General features: G+C 50.3%; 1 protein-coding gene across 15 annotated transcripts in view; it reads left to right on the plus strand.

Moving 5' to 3' along the window:
* Positions 1–14,647, plus strand: part of PML (PML nuclear body scaffold) — a 52,143-nt gene that overhangs the window by 30,805 nt on the left and 6,691 nt on the right. The window contains exons 5-8 of one of the 15 annotated variants that reach the window (XM_019010263.4): positions 7,133–7,276; positions 7,717–7,975; positions 9,039–9,091; positions 9,752–10,959. In XM_019010263.4, the coding sequence (XP_018865808.2) occupies positions 7,133–7,276; positions 7,717–7,975; positions 9,039–9,091; positions 9,752–10,516 (1,221 nt within the window). In that variant the 3' untranslated portion in view covers positions 10,517–10,959. 15 annotated transcript variants of the gene reach the window in all.

Here is a 14,647-nt window from a genome sequence, read left to right on the forward strand (position 1 = left end):
GAATGGTGCCAGGAGTCAGATTTCGATCCCAGTTGCCCGGGTTCTGCTGGTGTGATTCCAGGGCCACCATACATGTAACAAAGCAGAGTGTCTCAGGGTTGGAAGGTATCCATGTCCCATCTAATGCTGGCATTCCTTCTGCAGCACCCCTGACCTGTGGCTGTCCAGCTTTCATGTACACATCTCCAGGGACAGGAAGCTTGCTCATTCTAGAGGCAGCTGCTCCCAACTCTGGACTGCTCTGACTTAGAAAGTGCTTTTCTGAGTGGAAATGCAGTGGTGTCCCTTTGACTTGCCCCCTTTGGCACTCACAAGTATGGCTCCTTTCCACCAGAATAAGCATCCTCGGTTTCTTCCTGGACTTGGCATCTGGTCTGTTCCCCAGCCTAGTCACTCAGGTTTGCATGCGCCTAGCCTATCAAGGATCTGGCCCAGGACTGGCCAGTCCTTCATGGACAGCAGGTCTTCTGGTGGTGGGTAGGGGCCTAGCTTTTGCCATGGCATGACCCATAGGAGAGAGAGAGTGCTGTAGGTTGAGGCAATCAGGAGAGGCTTCCTGGAAGAGACAGGACTTAAGAGTCTCAGAGTTTTAGAGCCAGGCAAGAGCATGGAGTCTAACCCCCTTTTTTTTACAGAGGACGAAGCTAAGACCCAGAAAGGATGTGACTTACCCAAGGCTACACACAGCAAATTAGGGGCAAGATTAAAAGCTGACTCTGTTTTTTGTTTGTTTGTTTGTTTGTTTAGACGAAGTCTTGCTCTGTTGTTCAGGCTGGAGTGTAGTGGCGTGATCTCGGCTCACTGCACCCTCCGCTTCCGGGGTTCAAGCCATTCTCCTGCCTCAGCCTCCCAAGTAGCTGGGACTACAGGCGCGCACCACTACGCCTGGCTAATTTTTGTATTTTTTAGTAGAGACGGGGTTTCATCATATTGGTCAGGCTGGTCTTGAACTCCTGACCTCATGATCTGCCCGCCTCGGCCTCCCAAAGTGCTGGGATTACAGGTGTGAGCCACTGTGCCCAGCCTAAAAGCTGACTCTTAACTGCCTTGGGTACTGCATTCCTATATACACAACCTCAAGTAAAAAGAGGAATTTTTTAATATATGTGTACATAATACAATCACATAGTCAGAAATAAAAACATAGAAAGTGATCAATAGTGTCTTACTCCCACTTTAGCCCCCAGTTCTTATGCCCATATAACTATCTTTTAAAAATTTCTTTTGAGACAGTCTTGCCCTGTCACCCAGGCTGGAGTGCAGTGACACAATCTCGGCTCACTGCAACTTCTGCCTCCTGGGTTCAAGCGATTCTCATGCCTCAGCCTCCTGAGTAGCTGAGATTATAGGCACGCACTACCACACCCAGCTAATTTTTTGCATTTTTAGGAGAGATGGGGTTTTGCTATGTTAGCCAGGATACTCTCAAACTCCTGGCCTCAAGTGATCCACCCACCTCAGCCTCCCAAAAGTGCTGGGATTACAGGCATAAGCCACCGTGCCCCACCACTTTTTTAAATTCTTATATATCCTTCCAGAATGTATGTAATTACAAGCAAATATTATTATAGATATTTGCCTTTTGCATTCTGTGTTTCACAAAGGTAGGATAATACCAGATACACATGGTATCATACCAGAATTCTTATCCTATCAATAGATAGAGAGCTTCCCGATACCTTTTTGCAGCTGCATAATGGACCATTAAATGGATATGGCAGGCTTTATTTAGCCAGTTCCTTGTTGCTGCATATTTAGGTTGTTTTGCTATTACAAACAATGCTACAATGGATGATGTTTGCAAATAAATAATATAAAATAATAAGGCCAGGTGTGGTGGCTCACACCTGTAAACCCAGGACCTTGGGACACTGACGCGGGCAGATTGCTTGAGCCCAGGAATTTGAGACCAGCCTCGGCAACATGGTGAGACCCTGTTTCTACAAAAAGTGTAAAAATCAGCCAGGTGTGGTGGCACGTGCCTATAATCCCAGGTACTCAGCAGGCTAAGGTAGGAGGATCACCTGAGCCCAGGGAGTTTGAGGTTGCAGTGAGCTGTGATCACACCACTGCATTGTAGCCTGAGTGACAGAGTGAGACCCTGTCTCAAAAAACAAACAAACAAATAAAATCAAAATAATAATAGGGAAATGCCCTTGGTCCACAGACTCAGCTGTCTTCCAGGTGCTAGTCATTGGTGAATGAACAACAAGAGAGCCTGCACTGTCTTGTGTGAAGGTCTAGGTATTTTGGGTCTTTGTCTTGATAAAATCAGAATAGACGTGGCCTCTCACTATCAGCTAGGAAGCAGTTTGAACTTGGAGTATCAGAGGGTTGCTCTTTTTGCCAAGCCTCTGGCTTCAGTCCTTGCCTGGGGTTGGCAGTGCTGCTGAGGGAAGGAAGTGGGGAACACTGTGAGTGCAAGGACAGGTGAGGCAGGCACAGACGGCTGTCCCAAGGGAAAGTGCTCCATCAGCTGTGCCAGGAGAGAAGCAGCTCTTGGGTCCGTGTTTCTGCCTTAGAAGGCAGGAGTTGGGCATCTAGCTCCAGCGCTCATCCCACTTGAAACTGCTGGTTTGTTTACTTTCATTGCAACTATATGCCTGGAAGAGATGAAGAGAAAGCTCAACAGGCTTCACTAGGATTGGGTGGGTGGCAGCAGCTCAGATATTTTCCCTCCTCTGTTTCTCATAGGCTTTTTGTAATCGTGTTATAATACTTTAATGGAAAAAAATAAATTTATTATTTTAAAGCTATAAAAATTATAAATCAGTCATTATGATGTGTTTTTCTCTACTGAGCCCTCTGGTGTGTTCCCTGTTTTATTAACGTGGATGGAGGGTGTGTCAGGGAGGTTTGGACAGAGGCAGAGAAGAGGCCAGCCCGGCCTTCAGGGAGTTCGTGGCCTGTCTGGAAAGAGGGTCTTTTACATACCAGCAGTTTGCAGAGCCAGACACAGAACGATAGAGCAGGACCTTTTAAACTCCTTTTTCAAAAAAAAAAAAAAAAGTTTAATTTTGGTAAAATACACATAATATAAAATACGTCATCTTAACCATTTCAAAATGTTCAGTTCAGTGTACACTAAGTGTACAGTTCTTTAGCATTGAGTACATTCACACTGCTGTGCAGCCATTACCACCACCCGTTCCAGAAGGATTTTCATCTTCCCAAGCTGGAACTCTGTCCCTGTAAAACAGTCACTCCCCATGCTGCCTCCCCTCAGCCCTGGTGACCCTTGTCTACTTTCTGTCTCTATGATTTTCAATACTCTAGGTACCTCCTATAAGTGGAATCACACAGTATTTGTCCTTTTGTGACTGGCCAGTTTCACTTAGTGCAGTGTTCTCAGGGTTCATCCATGTAGCATGTGTCAGAATTTCCTTTCTTTTTAAAGCTGAATAATAATATCCCATTATGTGTATATGCCACATTTTGTTGATCCATTCGTCTGTTGGACACTTGGCTTGTTTCCATTTTTTGGCTATTGTGAATCTGCTACTATGAACACGGGTGTACAGATATCTCCTTGAGACCTTGCTTTCAATTATTTTGCATGTTTACTCAGAAGTGGAATCGCTGGATCATATGGTAATTCTATTTTTAATTTTTTTTTGAGGAATCACCATGCTGTTTTCCATTTTTTATTGCACCATTTGACATTTCCACCAGCACCATGTAAAAGTTTCGACTTCTCTACAGCCTCACCAACATTTGTTATATTGTCTCTCTCTCTCTCTTTCTTAAATAATAGTCATTCTAATGTGTGTGAGGTGGGTTAAACTCTTTTTTGACCACTATCCTCTATTAAAAATATATATATATATTATATCTTAACTTATAGTATATACATATGCACACACATACTGTAGCTAAAGGAGTTTTATAAAATAGGCTGGGCTCAGTGGCTCACGCCTGTAATCCTAGCACTTTGGGAGGCGGAGGCAAGTGGATCACCTGAGGTCAGGGGTTCAAGACCAGCCTGGCCAACATGATGAAACCTCGTCTCTTCTAAAAATACAAACATTAGCCGGGCGTGGTGGCAGGCACCTGTAATCCCAACTACTCAGGAGGCTGAGGCAGGAGAATCACTTGAACCTGGGAGGCAGAGGTTGCAGTGAGCCAAGATTATGCCACTATACTCCAGCTGGAGCAACAAGAGCAAGACTCTGCCTCAAAAAAAAAAAAAAAAAGAAAGAAAGAAAGAAAGAAAATTTTACAGAATAAATTATGATTGTTACATGGGATGTACTCTGATAATTTCTATTCTATACTATTATTTTTGATATAAAAATGTTGGTCATGCCCCACTAAATTGCTTTCATGGTTGGATCCACTAATGGGTCACAAGCTGCAGTTTGAAAACCACTGGCCTTAAGAGTGACTTTCCTAGAGGCCTGGCAGAGACAGATCCTGGGAGATAATCTGTTCTCTCTCCTTCCCGAGACAGGCTCACACTCTCTAATCCAGAGAGGTCATCCTCCTTCTTTTTAAAGATTTGGAGAAAAAGAAAGGAAGGAAGGAAGGGAGGAGGGAAGGAGGTCAATCCATCATGGCCAATGGTGTGGAGCCCATGAGAAGGACCCACCGCGGGGTTCTGGTACCTGGCACACCCAGGAGCCAGCACTGTGCTGGGGCCATCCCTGCCTTAACTCACATGCCCAGCAGCCTCTGTGGGGAGCCTCCTTGCCCAGCCCCAGCTTGCCTGGGTGGTTCTTAGAAGGCCCACACAGGAGGGACAGAGCTTGTCCCCGTGAGGAAGGTGTATCCCTGCCACTCACTCATTTTCAATAATCGGTCCAGTGGACGCTTAAAGTTCACAAAAGAGAGGAAGATGGTGGGGAGGGACATAAAAGACTCATCAAGTAAAGAAAATGAAGAGCACGCCGGGGCAGGAAGAGGCCTCCATTTCAAGACACTGGATTTGGCCAGGTATGGTGGCTCATGCCTGTAATCCCAGCACTTTGGGAGGCCGAGGCGGGTGGATCACCTGAGGTCAGGAGTTTGAGACCAGCCTGGCCAACATGGTGAAACCCCATCTCTACTAAAAATACAAAAATTAGCTGGGCGTGGGGGTGTGCACCTGTAATCCTAGCTACTTGGGAGGCTAAGGCAGGAGAATCGCTTGAACCCAGAAAGCCGAGGTTGCAGTGAGCCGAGATAGTGCCACTGCACTCCATCTCCTGGGCAACAGAGCAAGACTCTGTCTCAAAACAAACAAACAAACAAACGAACAAAAAACACTAGATTCAAGTCAGGCCAGGGGTCCCGAGGTATGTGACCTTGGGAAATCACTTCACCTCTCTCTGCCTCCGTTTCCTTCTCTGAAGATTGGCAATAATCATAGTACGGTACCTACTTTTTTTTTAACTATAATGTTTATGGCGATAAAATTCATATAAAATTCACCATTTTAACTCTTGAAGTGTGCAATTTAGTGGTATTTATTACATTCATAATATTTTTTAAATTTTTTAATTTTTTTTTTCTTTGCAGCTCCAGCTCAAATGATTAATTTTTTTTCTTTTTAATTTTCAGAGATGAGGTCTCGCTATGTTGCCTAGGTGGGAGGCTCAGGCGATTCTCCCACCTCAGCCTCCTGTACTTTCATAATCTTGCACAGCCATTGCCACCTATCTAGCCCCAGAATATTTTTATGCCCCCAAAAGGAAACTCCTTACCCATGAAGCAGTCAGTCCCATTTTCCCCTCCCCCATCTCCTGGCAACTACCAATCTGCTTTCTGTGTCTATGGATTTATCCATTCTGGGCATTGCATGTAAATAGGATCATACAATGTGTATTTTGTGTCTGGTTTCTTTTTTTAAAAAAATTAATTATTATTATTAGTGTTTGAGACAGAGTCTCACTCTGTGCCCCAGGCTGGAGTGCAGTGACACAATCTCGGCTCACTGCAATGTCTGCCTTGGGGCTCAAGCGATTCTCGTGCCTCAGCCTCCCAAGTAGCTGGGACTACAGTGTGCACCACCACGTCTGGCTGGTGTCTTTCATTTAATGTAATACATTCAAGGCTCATCCATGTTGTACATCTCAGTCCTCATTGCTTTTTATGGCTGAATAATATTCCATCACGTGGCTATACCACATTTTGTTTATTCAGTCATCAGTTGATGCACATTTAGTTTGTTTTACCTTTTGGCTATTGTGAGTAGTGCTGCTCTGAACATTCACGTGCAAGCTTTTGTTTAACCATCTGTTTTCCCTTCTTTTGGGTGCACACCTGGGGTAGAATTGCTAGGTCATATGGTAATTCTACATTTAATTTTTTAAGAAACTGCCTCTATTTCATTTTGAGATAGGTACATGAAGCACTTAGCACTGTGCCTGGCACAGAGTAGTAATAAGAACAATATTTATCATCATCAATGGCATTTTCTAAGTGCCAGGTATTTTATATTTTACTTGTATTAACACATTTCATCCACATTACCATATGAGGTAGATGTTATTATTGCCACTTTATAGAGGGGGACTGAGGCCTGAGGAGTTTTAAGCAATTCATCCAACTTGTGTAGTAGCTGACCCAGGTAGAGTTAAGGCTGAGAGGGCAGAGGCCAGGTCCCAGGGAGGCCAGTTTCAGCTCAATGGGAGGATTTTCTCACTGTTAAAGGAGCCGCTTTCGCCAGTAGTGAGCACTTTGTCCCTGGAGGTGTGTGTATAAGTAGGGCTAATTATTGAGCATGTCCTGAGTTGGGCAGTGTGATTCCTGGGGTATCTTCCAGCCCTGTTAGGACACACAACAACCAAAGTGGTCCCTGGGCTCCAGTAACTCAGAGTCAGAAGGAGGTGATGCCAGGTGCGGTGGCTCATGCCTGTAATCCCAGCACTCTGGGAGACTGAAACAGGAGAATTGCTCAAGCCCAGGAGTTCAAGACCAGCGTGGGCAACATAGTGAGACCCTGTCTCTACAAAAAATTTTTTTTAAAAAAAGGAGGTGATGTGATGGAGAGTTTGGAGGACTTCTTGTCCCCAGTGAGCTCGGAGCTTTGAGTCAGGGAGCCTGGACCTGTGACTTGGTGAGGCCCCAGGGATTAGGCCAACCACAGGTCTGGGGTACCTGGCCCTGGGGCTGCTGCCTAGTCATTTCTGACTCAATTTTCCCAACTTTGCAGCCCGAGGAGGCAGAGAGAGTGAAGGCCCAGGTTCAGGCCCTGGGGCTGGCTGAAGCCCAGCCTATGGCTGTGGTACAGTCAGTGCCCGGGGCACACCCCGTGCCAGTGTACGCCTTCTCCATCAAAGGCCCTTCCTATGGAGAGGTAAGGTTCTCCCCAGCCCCAGCCTTCCCTCCTGAAGGCCTGAGTTCCACCAGGAAAGTGAGCTGGCACTGGGGTGGGAATCCAGGCCTTCATCAGATCAGCTCTTTGTGGGAAAGTGTTTGCTCGACGCCTTCTCTGTGCTCTCCCCTGTTCTTGGCTGCATGGTCAGGGAGCTTCCCATAAGCATGGCCCACTCCCAGCCCAGCAGGGGTGCTGAGACACCCAGGGTTGTCAGAGGCCAGCAGAGACTGGTGGACAGCAGATAGTACCAGCTTGGGAAGGCTTCCTGTCTGAAGAGAGACGTAATCTGCGTGGTTGAGAGCAGAGGAGAGGGGACAGCAGGAGCAAAAGGGTGGCCACAAGTCCCTGGCAGTCAGGGCAGGCTCTGCCCACTCACCCCTGGAGGCACCTGACCTGGCTCTGTGACTCCCTCTATGCAGGATGTCTCCAATACAACCACAGCCCAGAAGAGGAAGTGCAGCCAGACCCAGTGCCCCAGGAAGGTCATCAAGATGGAGTCTGAGGAGGGAAAGGAGGCAAGGTTGGCTCGGAGCTCCCCGGAGCAGCCCAGGCCCAGCACCTCCAAGGCAGTCTCACCACCCCACCTGGATGGACCGCCTAGCCCCAGGAGCCCCGTCATAGGAAGTGAGGTCTTCCTGCCCAACAGCAACCACGTGGCCAGTGGCGCCGGGGAGGCAGGTAGGGAGGTGGGTAGGGCAGTGGCCTGGGTGCTGCCCACCAGGGTCTGGGCGGTGCCCCTCTTCTGTATTTTGGCCCCATCCAGAAAGCCCAAAGCCAACAGGAGTCCCTTATTCCCACTGAATAAGATAGAGAAAGTTCACAGTGTGCGTGGGGGTGAGAGTGGACACAGTTTACCATGTGTTTTGCCATGATTGAGGTGTGGGGAGCCTGACAGGCTAAAATGCACAGTTCTATGAGTCCTTTCTCCCAAACACTACTGTGCCTTTGCACAGGGCAGGTCTCCACAAGAAGTTTGTTGGCTGATGCCTAGCATACTCCCAGAGAGGGCTTGGGCATACCATCACAGGAAACTGGACTCCCCATGACCTTAACTCTGCTCTCGCAGTCTACACCCATCATTTCCCCAAGTGTTTCTGCAAAGGCCACCTACCTAAGTATCTCATTTGTCAGAGTTATCTTCTATGAACACTGCCAGGCAGGTAGTCAGTTGGGCAGGAGTTGAGGTCAACCCAGAGAAATCTGGAACAAGAGAGTTTTAAGGATCTGCTTCACCCAGAGTACAGCTTTGTTCTTCATTCTGACTGAGCCCTAGCCTTGGTCACACACTGAGCACTGACTGATATTCCTTACCCACAAATGCTATTGGTAATCGATGGGTTTTGATTAACTAAATGAAGCATCTTTTAACTCTAGACATCCCAGCTCATGGAGCTGAGAATGGGGACAGTGTGCTTCTTTAGGATTGCAGAAGGTTCCAGACCAGGTAGCGGTTGTCAGGCCTCCTGTACAGGGGGCAAATTCTGAATTCTGGGCAGATAACTTAATTGAATATTCATAGATAAGGCACAGTAAGAAATGATGGAAACCCATTTGTGAATTACTCAAATCCAAATGCAAAGCAGAGTCACATTGGCACACACAGTGGCTGTTCCCGTCCCCCTGCAGGGCATCCGTTGCCCCCAGCCGACTGGCCTGCAAGGATTCCCATAGGTGCACACCCACACCCCTCCCAGCATGCATCCTAGGCAGTTCATAATGCATCTCCCCTTCCCCGTTTCAGAGGAACGCGTTGTGGTGATCAGCAGCTCGGAAGACTCAGATGCCGAAAACTCGGTGAGTGGCCCAGAAGTTCAGCCCAGGACTCCTGCCTCCCCCCATTTCAGGTCCCAGGGGGCACAGCCACAGCAGGTGACTCTCAGACTTGCCTTGCGCCTGGGGAATTTTCCAGTGAGGCATTGAGTCCCAAGCTGTGCTGAGGACAGTCTCCAAATGCCAGCTGCATGCCTGGACCACCCCAGCCCTCCCACTACACCAGGGCCAGGAGCCTTCAGTAGCCATATGTACTCTTCTGAAATGCTGATAGCATGTGTCCAGAGCCCTGTCTCTTTTCTGGAATGTCCAAGGCCTTTGTCTGGAGCTTCCTTATGCATTTTCTGTCCTCTAAGTCCTCAGTGAGGAGGGCTGGACAAGAATCCATTCCTTGGTTTATTGCAGCCAGTGGGGGCCAGTGAAGGGGTGTGAGGCCACGGGGCAGCTATATAGGGGCCAAACAAGTGAGGTTTGACTCCATCCATGTAGAAAGATATATAAATCCATTCCACAGTGAAACAGGTGGCCTCGTGGGTAGTGACCCTTCTGTCCCTAGAGGTTTATTACTAGAGGCTGGACTATCACCTGTCCAGGGGAAAAGGGGATCTGAATAGAGTGAAAGGTTGGACTGGGTGGCCCCTGAGGTCTCTTCCAGCCCTCAGTCTGAGGTTCTGTATTGGAAAGTGCATGGAGCCCATGGAGACCGCCGAGCCACAGTCCTCGCCAGCCCACTCCTCGCCAGCCCACTCCTCGCCAGTCCAGTCTCTGCTGAGAGCACAAGGAGCCTCCAGCCTGCCCTGTGGCACATACCACCCCCCAGCTTGGCCTCCCCACCAGCCCGCTGAGCAGGCTGCCACCCCCGATGCTGAGCCTCACAGCCAGCCTCCTGATCACCAGGAGCGCCCTGCCGTCCACCGTGGGATCCGCTACCTGTTGTACAGAGCACAGAGAGCCATCCGCCTTCGCCATGCCCTCCGCTTGCACCCTCAATTGCATCGGGCCCCTATTCGGACTTGGTCTCCCCATGTGGTCCAAGCCAGCACTCCTGCCATCACAGGGCCCCTCAACCATCCTGCCAATGCCCAGGAACATCCTGCCCAGCTGCAAAGGGGCATCAGCCCACCCCACCGCATACGAGGGGCTGTGCGATCCCGCAGCCGCTCCCTCCGGGGCTCCTCCCATTTATCCCAGTGGCTCAACAACTTTTTTGCCTTCCCCTTCTCCTCCATGGCTTCCCAGCTTGACATGTCTTCCATGGTGGGGGCAGGGGAAGGCAGAGCCCAGACTCTTGGAGCAGGTGTTCCCCCTGGGGATTCTGTCAGAGGCTCCATGGAGGCCTCTCAAGTCCAAGTGCCTCTGGAAGCCTCTCCAATTACATTCCCACCACCCTGTGCCCCAGAAAGGCCCCCCATCAGCCCAGTCTCAGGCGCCCGTCAAGCAGGCCTCTGAGAGTGCTACCCTTCTCTTGTAACCTTGCAGCCAACGCCCCTGCCCAGCCCCTGAGCTGCCTCCTCCAGCCCATGCTCTTACAGGCCCTGCACAGAGTAGCACTCATTAATTCTTGGTTAAGGAATGAATCAACAAATGAATGGCTATGCATGGACCTCTGGGCAGGGAGACCTGGGTCTTCTCTGGCTGAGAGGGGAAGGCTAAGGCATGGCTGAGATTCAAGCCACCATTCCAGGCCTCTTTGCCCAAGAAAGAAACTTCTGTCAGCCTTGCACCCTCCTGTGTTCTGAGTCCCTGGCCAATAGCACAGCCTTCCATGCCCCGACCCCCACCTCAAGCCTCTCCACTAGGCCTCTGCCAGGATCTAAGCCCATGAGCACAGGGACTGGCTATCCCAAGACCTGGCAGATGTGGCTGCTCAATAAACACTTGTTGAACCATCACCCTTGCGAACCCTTATTCCACAACCATCGCGTTCTCCGATGGATCCAGCTCCTCCCTGCAGGCTGTTCTCTCTTCCCTATGCTGGAACTCGGTTCTCCTCTGGGGATACCATGTCCCCTCTTCCTCCCACACTCATGGGCATCAGAGGTGGGAGGTAGGGTCAAGGCCCCCTGCTTCCTGGACTGTTCCAGCCCCCTCCTGGCCGTCTGGTAAGATCCTCTGTCCCTCTCAGGGTGGGCCCCATTCTCCCCAGCTCATCTCAGACACCCACCTGCCCACCCTCACTGAGGGCAGACGTGAGCATTCACCTCCCAGATTTCTTCTCCCTGCTCAGGTCCTGCCTTCCTCCTGAGTGACTTCTACTTCCACCGACCTGCCCGCCACTCCTTAACCTCTCAGGGGTTGTCACCCCATTCCCCCAAACAGCTGCCTGCCCCGTGGCCATGCCCTGCACCTCGCCATCACCGAGCACTGTCGGTCCCTCAGCCGGTCCTCTCAGACTCTGACCGCAGCCTCCTGTTCCTTGAGCTCTCAGTCCTACCTTCGCCTCCCTCCAGCCCCGCGCACTCCCCATTTCATCCCATCTTTCATCAGAATTGCAGCTCCCTGCCCAGCAGAAAATCCTGGAAGGACTCAGGAGCTTGTCGCCTCTGTGCTGCCACCTGGAGACCGAGATCTGCAGGAGAAAGGCCTGGGAAAACTATGAGTGGTTGCCTGTGACTGCTAAGGGCTCCTTGGTGCTCCGCCCAGCATGTCCTTCCGCTCTGCAGGGCAGCCCCCGCCTGCCTTTCTTCACTGGGCCCTTGTCCCAGCCTCACCCTCAGCTGATGGCGGCACCTTCTGCTCCAGGGAGAAGACAGGAGCTCTCCAATGGCATAGGGACAGTTGACATCTTGCTATTTACAGATCCCCATCGCACCCCTTCCCTGCCCTCGTTAGGGTGGAAGGGATGTCCACCTGCCTCCAGGACTCACCCTGTGTCCTGGCCCCAGCCCTTGACCCCCTGGGAGCCTCACTCCTCCTCCTCCTCATCTCTCTTGCATCTTCTAATGTATCCACTGCCTTCTGAACTAAACACCCTGAATGAGGTCTTTCTCATCTCAGAAAACTCCACCCACTTCTCTCTCCAGCTGTCGGCTCCCCTTCCTCTGCTCTCCTTGTTTACACTTCAGCCCCCTCCTTGCCCCTTCTTCACCCCACCTCCTGCGCTTCCCCGCCAGTACCAGGGTGGCCTCTGTGCCTCTAGGTGCAGTGTCGCATTTAGTCGTTATTATTCTTGACCGGCGCCGGGCCCGGTCTTTCCTGGAAAGATCGCCTGCTCGGATGCAGCTCTGGGCACTCCTCCCTCTCCTCTGCAGGCTCTGTTTTTTCTTGGGTGTGGTGCTCCTGCAGGTTTGCTGCTGGGCCCTTTCCTCTTTTCAGTCTGTGTATTCTCCCAGGTGCTCTCAGCCACGCCCCTGACTTCAGTTACTGCCCAGGGGTAGCTGATACCCAACACTCGCACCTGCCTGCCAGACCAGCATGGCCAGTGACCTTCCAACAGCTCCGCATGGATGCCCATAGGTACCTCAAACTCAGCACCTTCTCCTCCCGTCTCACTGGCTCGCCCCACTCTCTGCCCGGTTGCACAAGCCAAGACCCCATAGCCACCCAGGGCACCCCCCTTTTGATTATTCCTCACATCCAACCAGTTATTGAGTCTTGTCTTTCTAGGGTGTAAATTCCTCTGAAATCTGGGCACTTCTTTCCATCCCATAATCTTGGTAAAATTAAAACTACCACTGACCCTGGGTAGAGGCAGAAGCCTGGGAAGGAAAGGTGGAGAACAGGTTTGGAGTGCCAACAGTGTCCCCAGATGTCATGGAGAATCAAGTAGAGGGACCCCAGCAATATTGGGGGTGGGGCGGGGAGTATGTAATGCTCAGCTATCAGCAAGGAGTCATTAGGGGCTATCCAGTGAATTAAGGGAGGGGGTAAAAGCACATTTCAGGTGATGATGAATTAAATACCTAGGAGCTCACATTAGAGAGCAGGCCTAGAGACATGGGGAGAGAGCCAGAGGACCGCTGCTTTTGTGTATGTAGCTTTAAGACACAGGTTTTAAAAATTGTTATAGGAGTCCCAAACTTTAGAAAATATATATTTTAAAACCCCAACAAATTAGGTCCCCCCTATGCATTTCTCACCCAACTTCTGGGCCCTTTCCAGACCCCTGGTGCCCCTAGAGTACACCCAGCACCACCACTGCAAATTCCTACTCCCCAGCTTGGAGGGGGTGGGGTGATATTCCCAAGGTGATCCCGGCTCCCACCTAACCCATCCTCCCCAGCTCTGCAGCTTGTATCCAGCCTTGCAGTGAGGAAAGTTGCAGAATACTGGTCTGCTACATTACTACTTTCCAAGTGTATCAGGGCATTTAGGAACCCCTCCCTTGAGCTTCACCTGTGTCCTAGGGATTCAGTGAGAGACTGTTTGTGCAAGAAGGAGCGAGAGGCAGCAGGGCATAGTCATGGGGTGGAGCAGTGAGTCCCCCAGGCCTGGTTGTGGAGTACCTGGGGTGAGGACTTTGCTTAAAAACTGCCAGAGTGGGTCAGCAGTGCGCCTGCCCTGGGGCCCCTGCTTTAGGATCCAAAGTAGAAAAGATAGGTGTTCTCACCCACTCTTGTGACAGTTTACTGGCTCCGGTGCCTTGGTGGCAGCAGCAACAGGAGGGGGCCAAGGTGAGGGGGCAGCCTGTGGCAGAAGTGGCAGTGGTGACGGCGGAGGAAGGGAGGCCTGTGGGGAATGGCTGATCCAGGGGAGGGGCTGTGGCACTGGTGAGTGTGCATCTGAGAAAATGAAACGGAGGTGCTGGCCAAGAGGCTGAAGCTAGGCAGAAGGGCAGCAGAGGCCACAGGCTGGCCGAGTTTATGGTCCAGTTCACTCATAACATGTGCAGTATTCCTGGGGTCTTTGAGGCTTTGCAAGAGCTGGGGTTTTGTGTCTGCAGAAAGATAGCAATGTATGTGTCTTGCCAAACTGATCCCAGCTGTAGCTGATGCTTAAGTGCTCAGAAAGTTCTTCAGGAGCTTGAGGGCTCTTGATAAGCATGAATGTCAGATGCTCTGTATCTTCCAGAGGCTGGATGCTGACTATCAGAGTTTGGCTTGTGTTTGGCTGATAAGCAAACCTGGAATGAATCAGTGATAAGGACAATTGTTCTCAAGCTGGCTGTACATTGGGGAGTTTTCCCAACTACAGATTCCTAGGTCCTACGCCCTGAGATTCTAATCGAATCAGTCTTGGGTGCAGCCTGGGCCTCAGTTTTTTCTTAAAGCTATGAATGCCTAACCAAAGTCAAGAACCACTGAATCGGGATTCATTGCATGTCTGTGGTAGAGGAATGCTGCTCATTTGTTTATAGATGTGGCAGTCTTGAATGCAGGTGACATTTTCATACCAGGGTGTAATACAGCAGAGGAGGGGAGAGGCTGGATCTTCCCTGATGTACCTCCTGGACTTTTGGAGTGTGATTACAATGCCAATCCAGCCACTTCCTCTGAGCATGCTTGGGACGACTGTTAGACCTGCTGTGTTGAGTTAGAATGCAGTTGACCTGCTCAGGCCGTGAGATCTATGAGGAAGGGGAGTGAGATGGATGTAGCTCATGAGCCAGATTGCAGGTGTATCCAAGTTGCATGTATATCC

The sequence above is a fragment of the Gorilla gorilla genome, chromosome 16 (assembly GCF_029281585.2).
Source record: "Gorilla gorilla gorilla isolate KB3781 chromosome 16, NHGRI_mGorGor1-v2.1_pri, whole genome shotgun sequence".
Taxonomy (NCBI): Eukaryota; Metazoa; Chordata; class Mammalia; order Primates; family Hominidae; genus Gorilla; species Gorilla gorilla.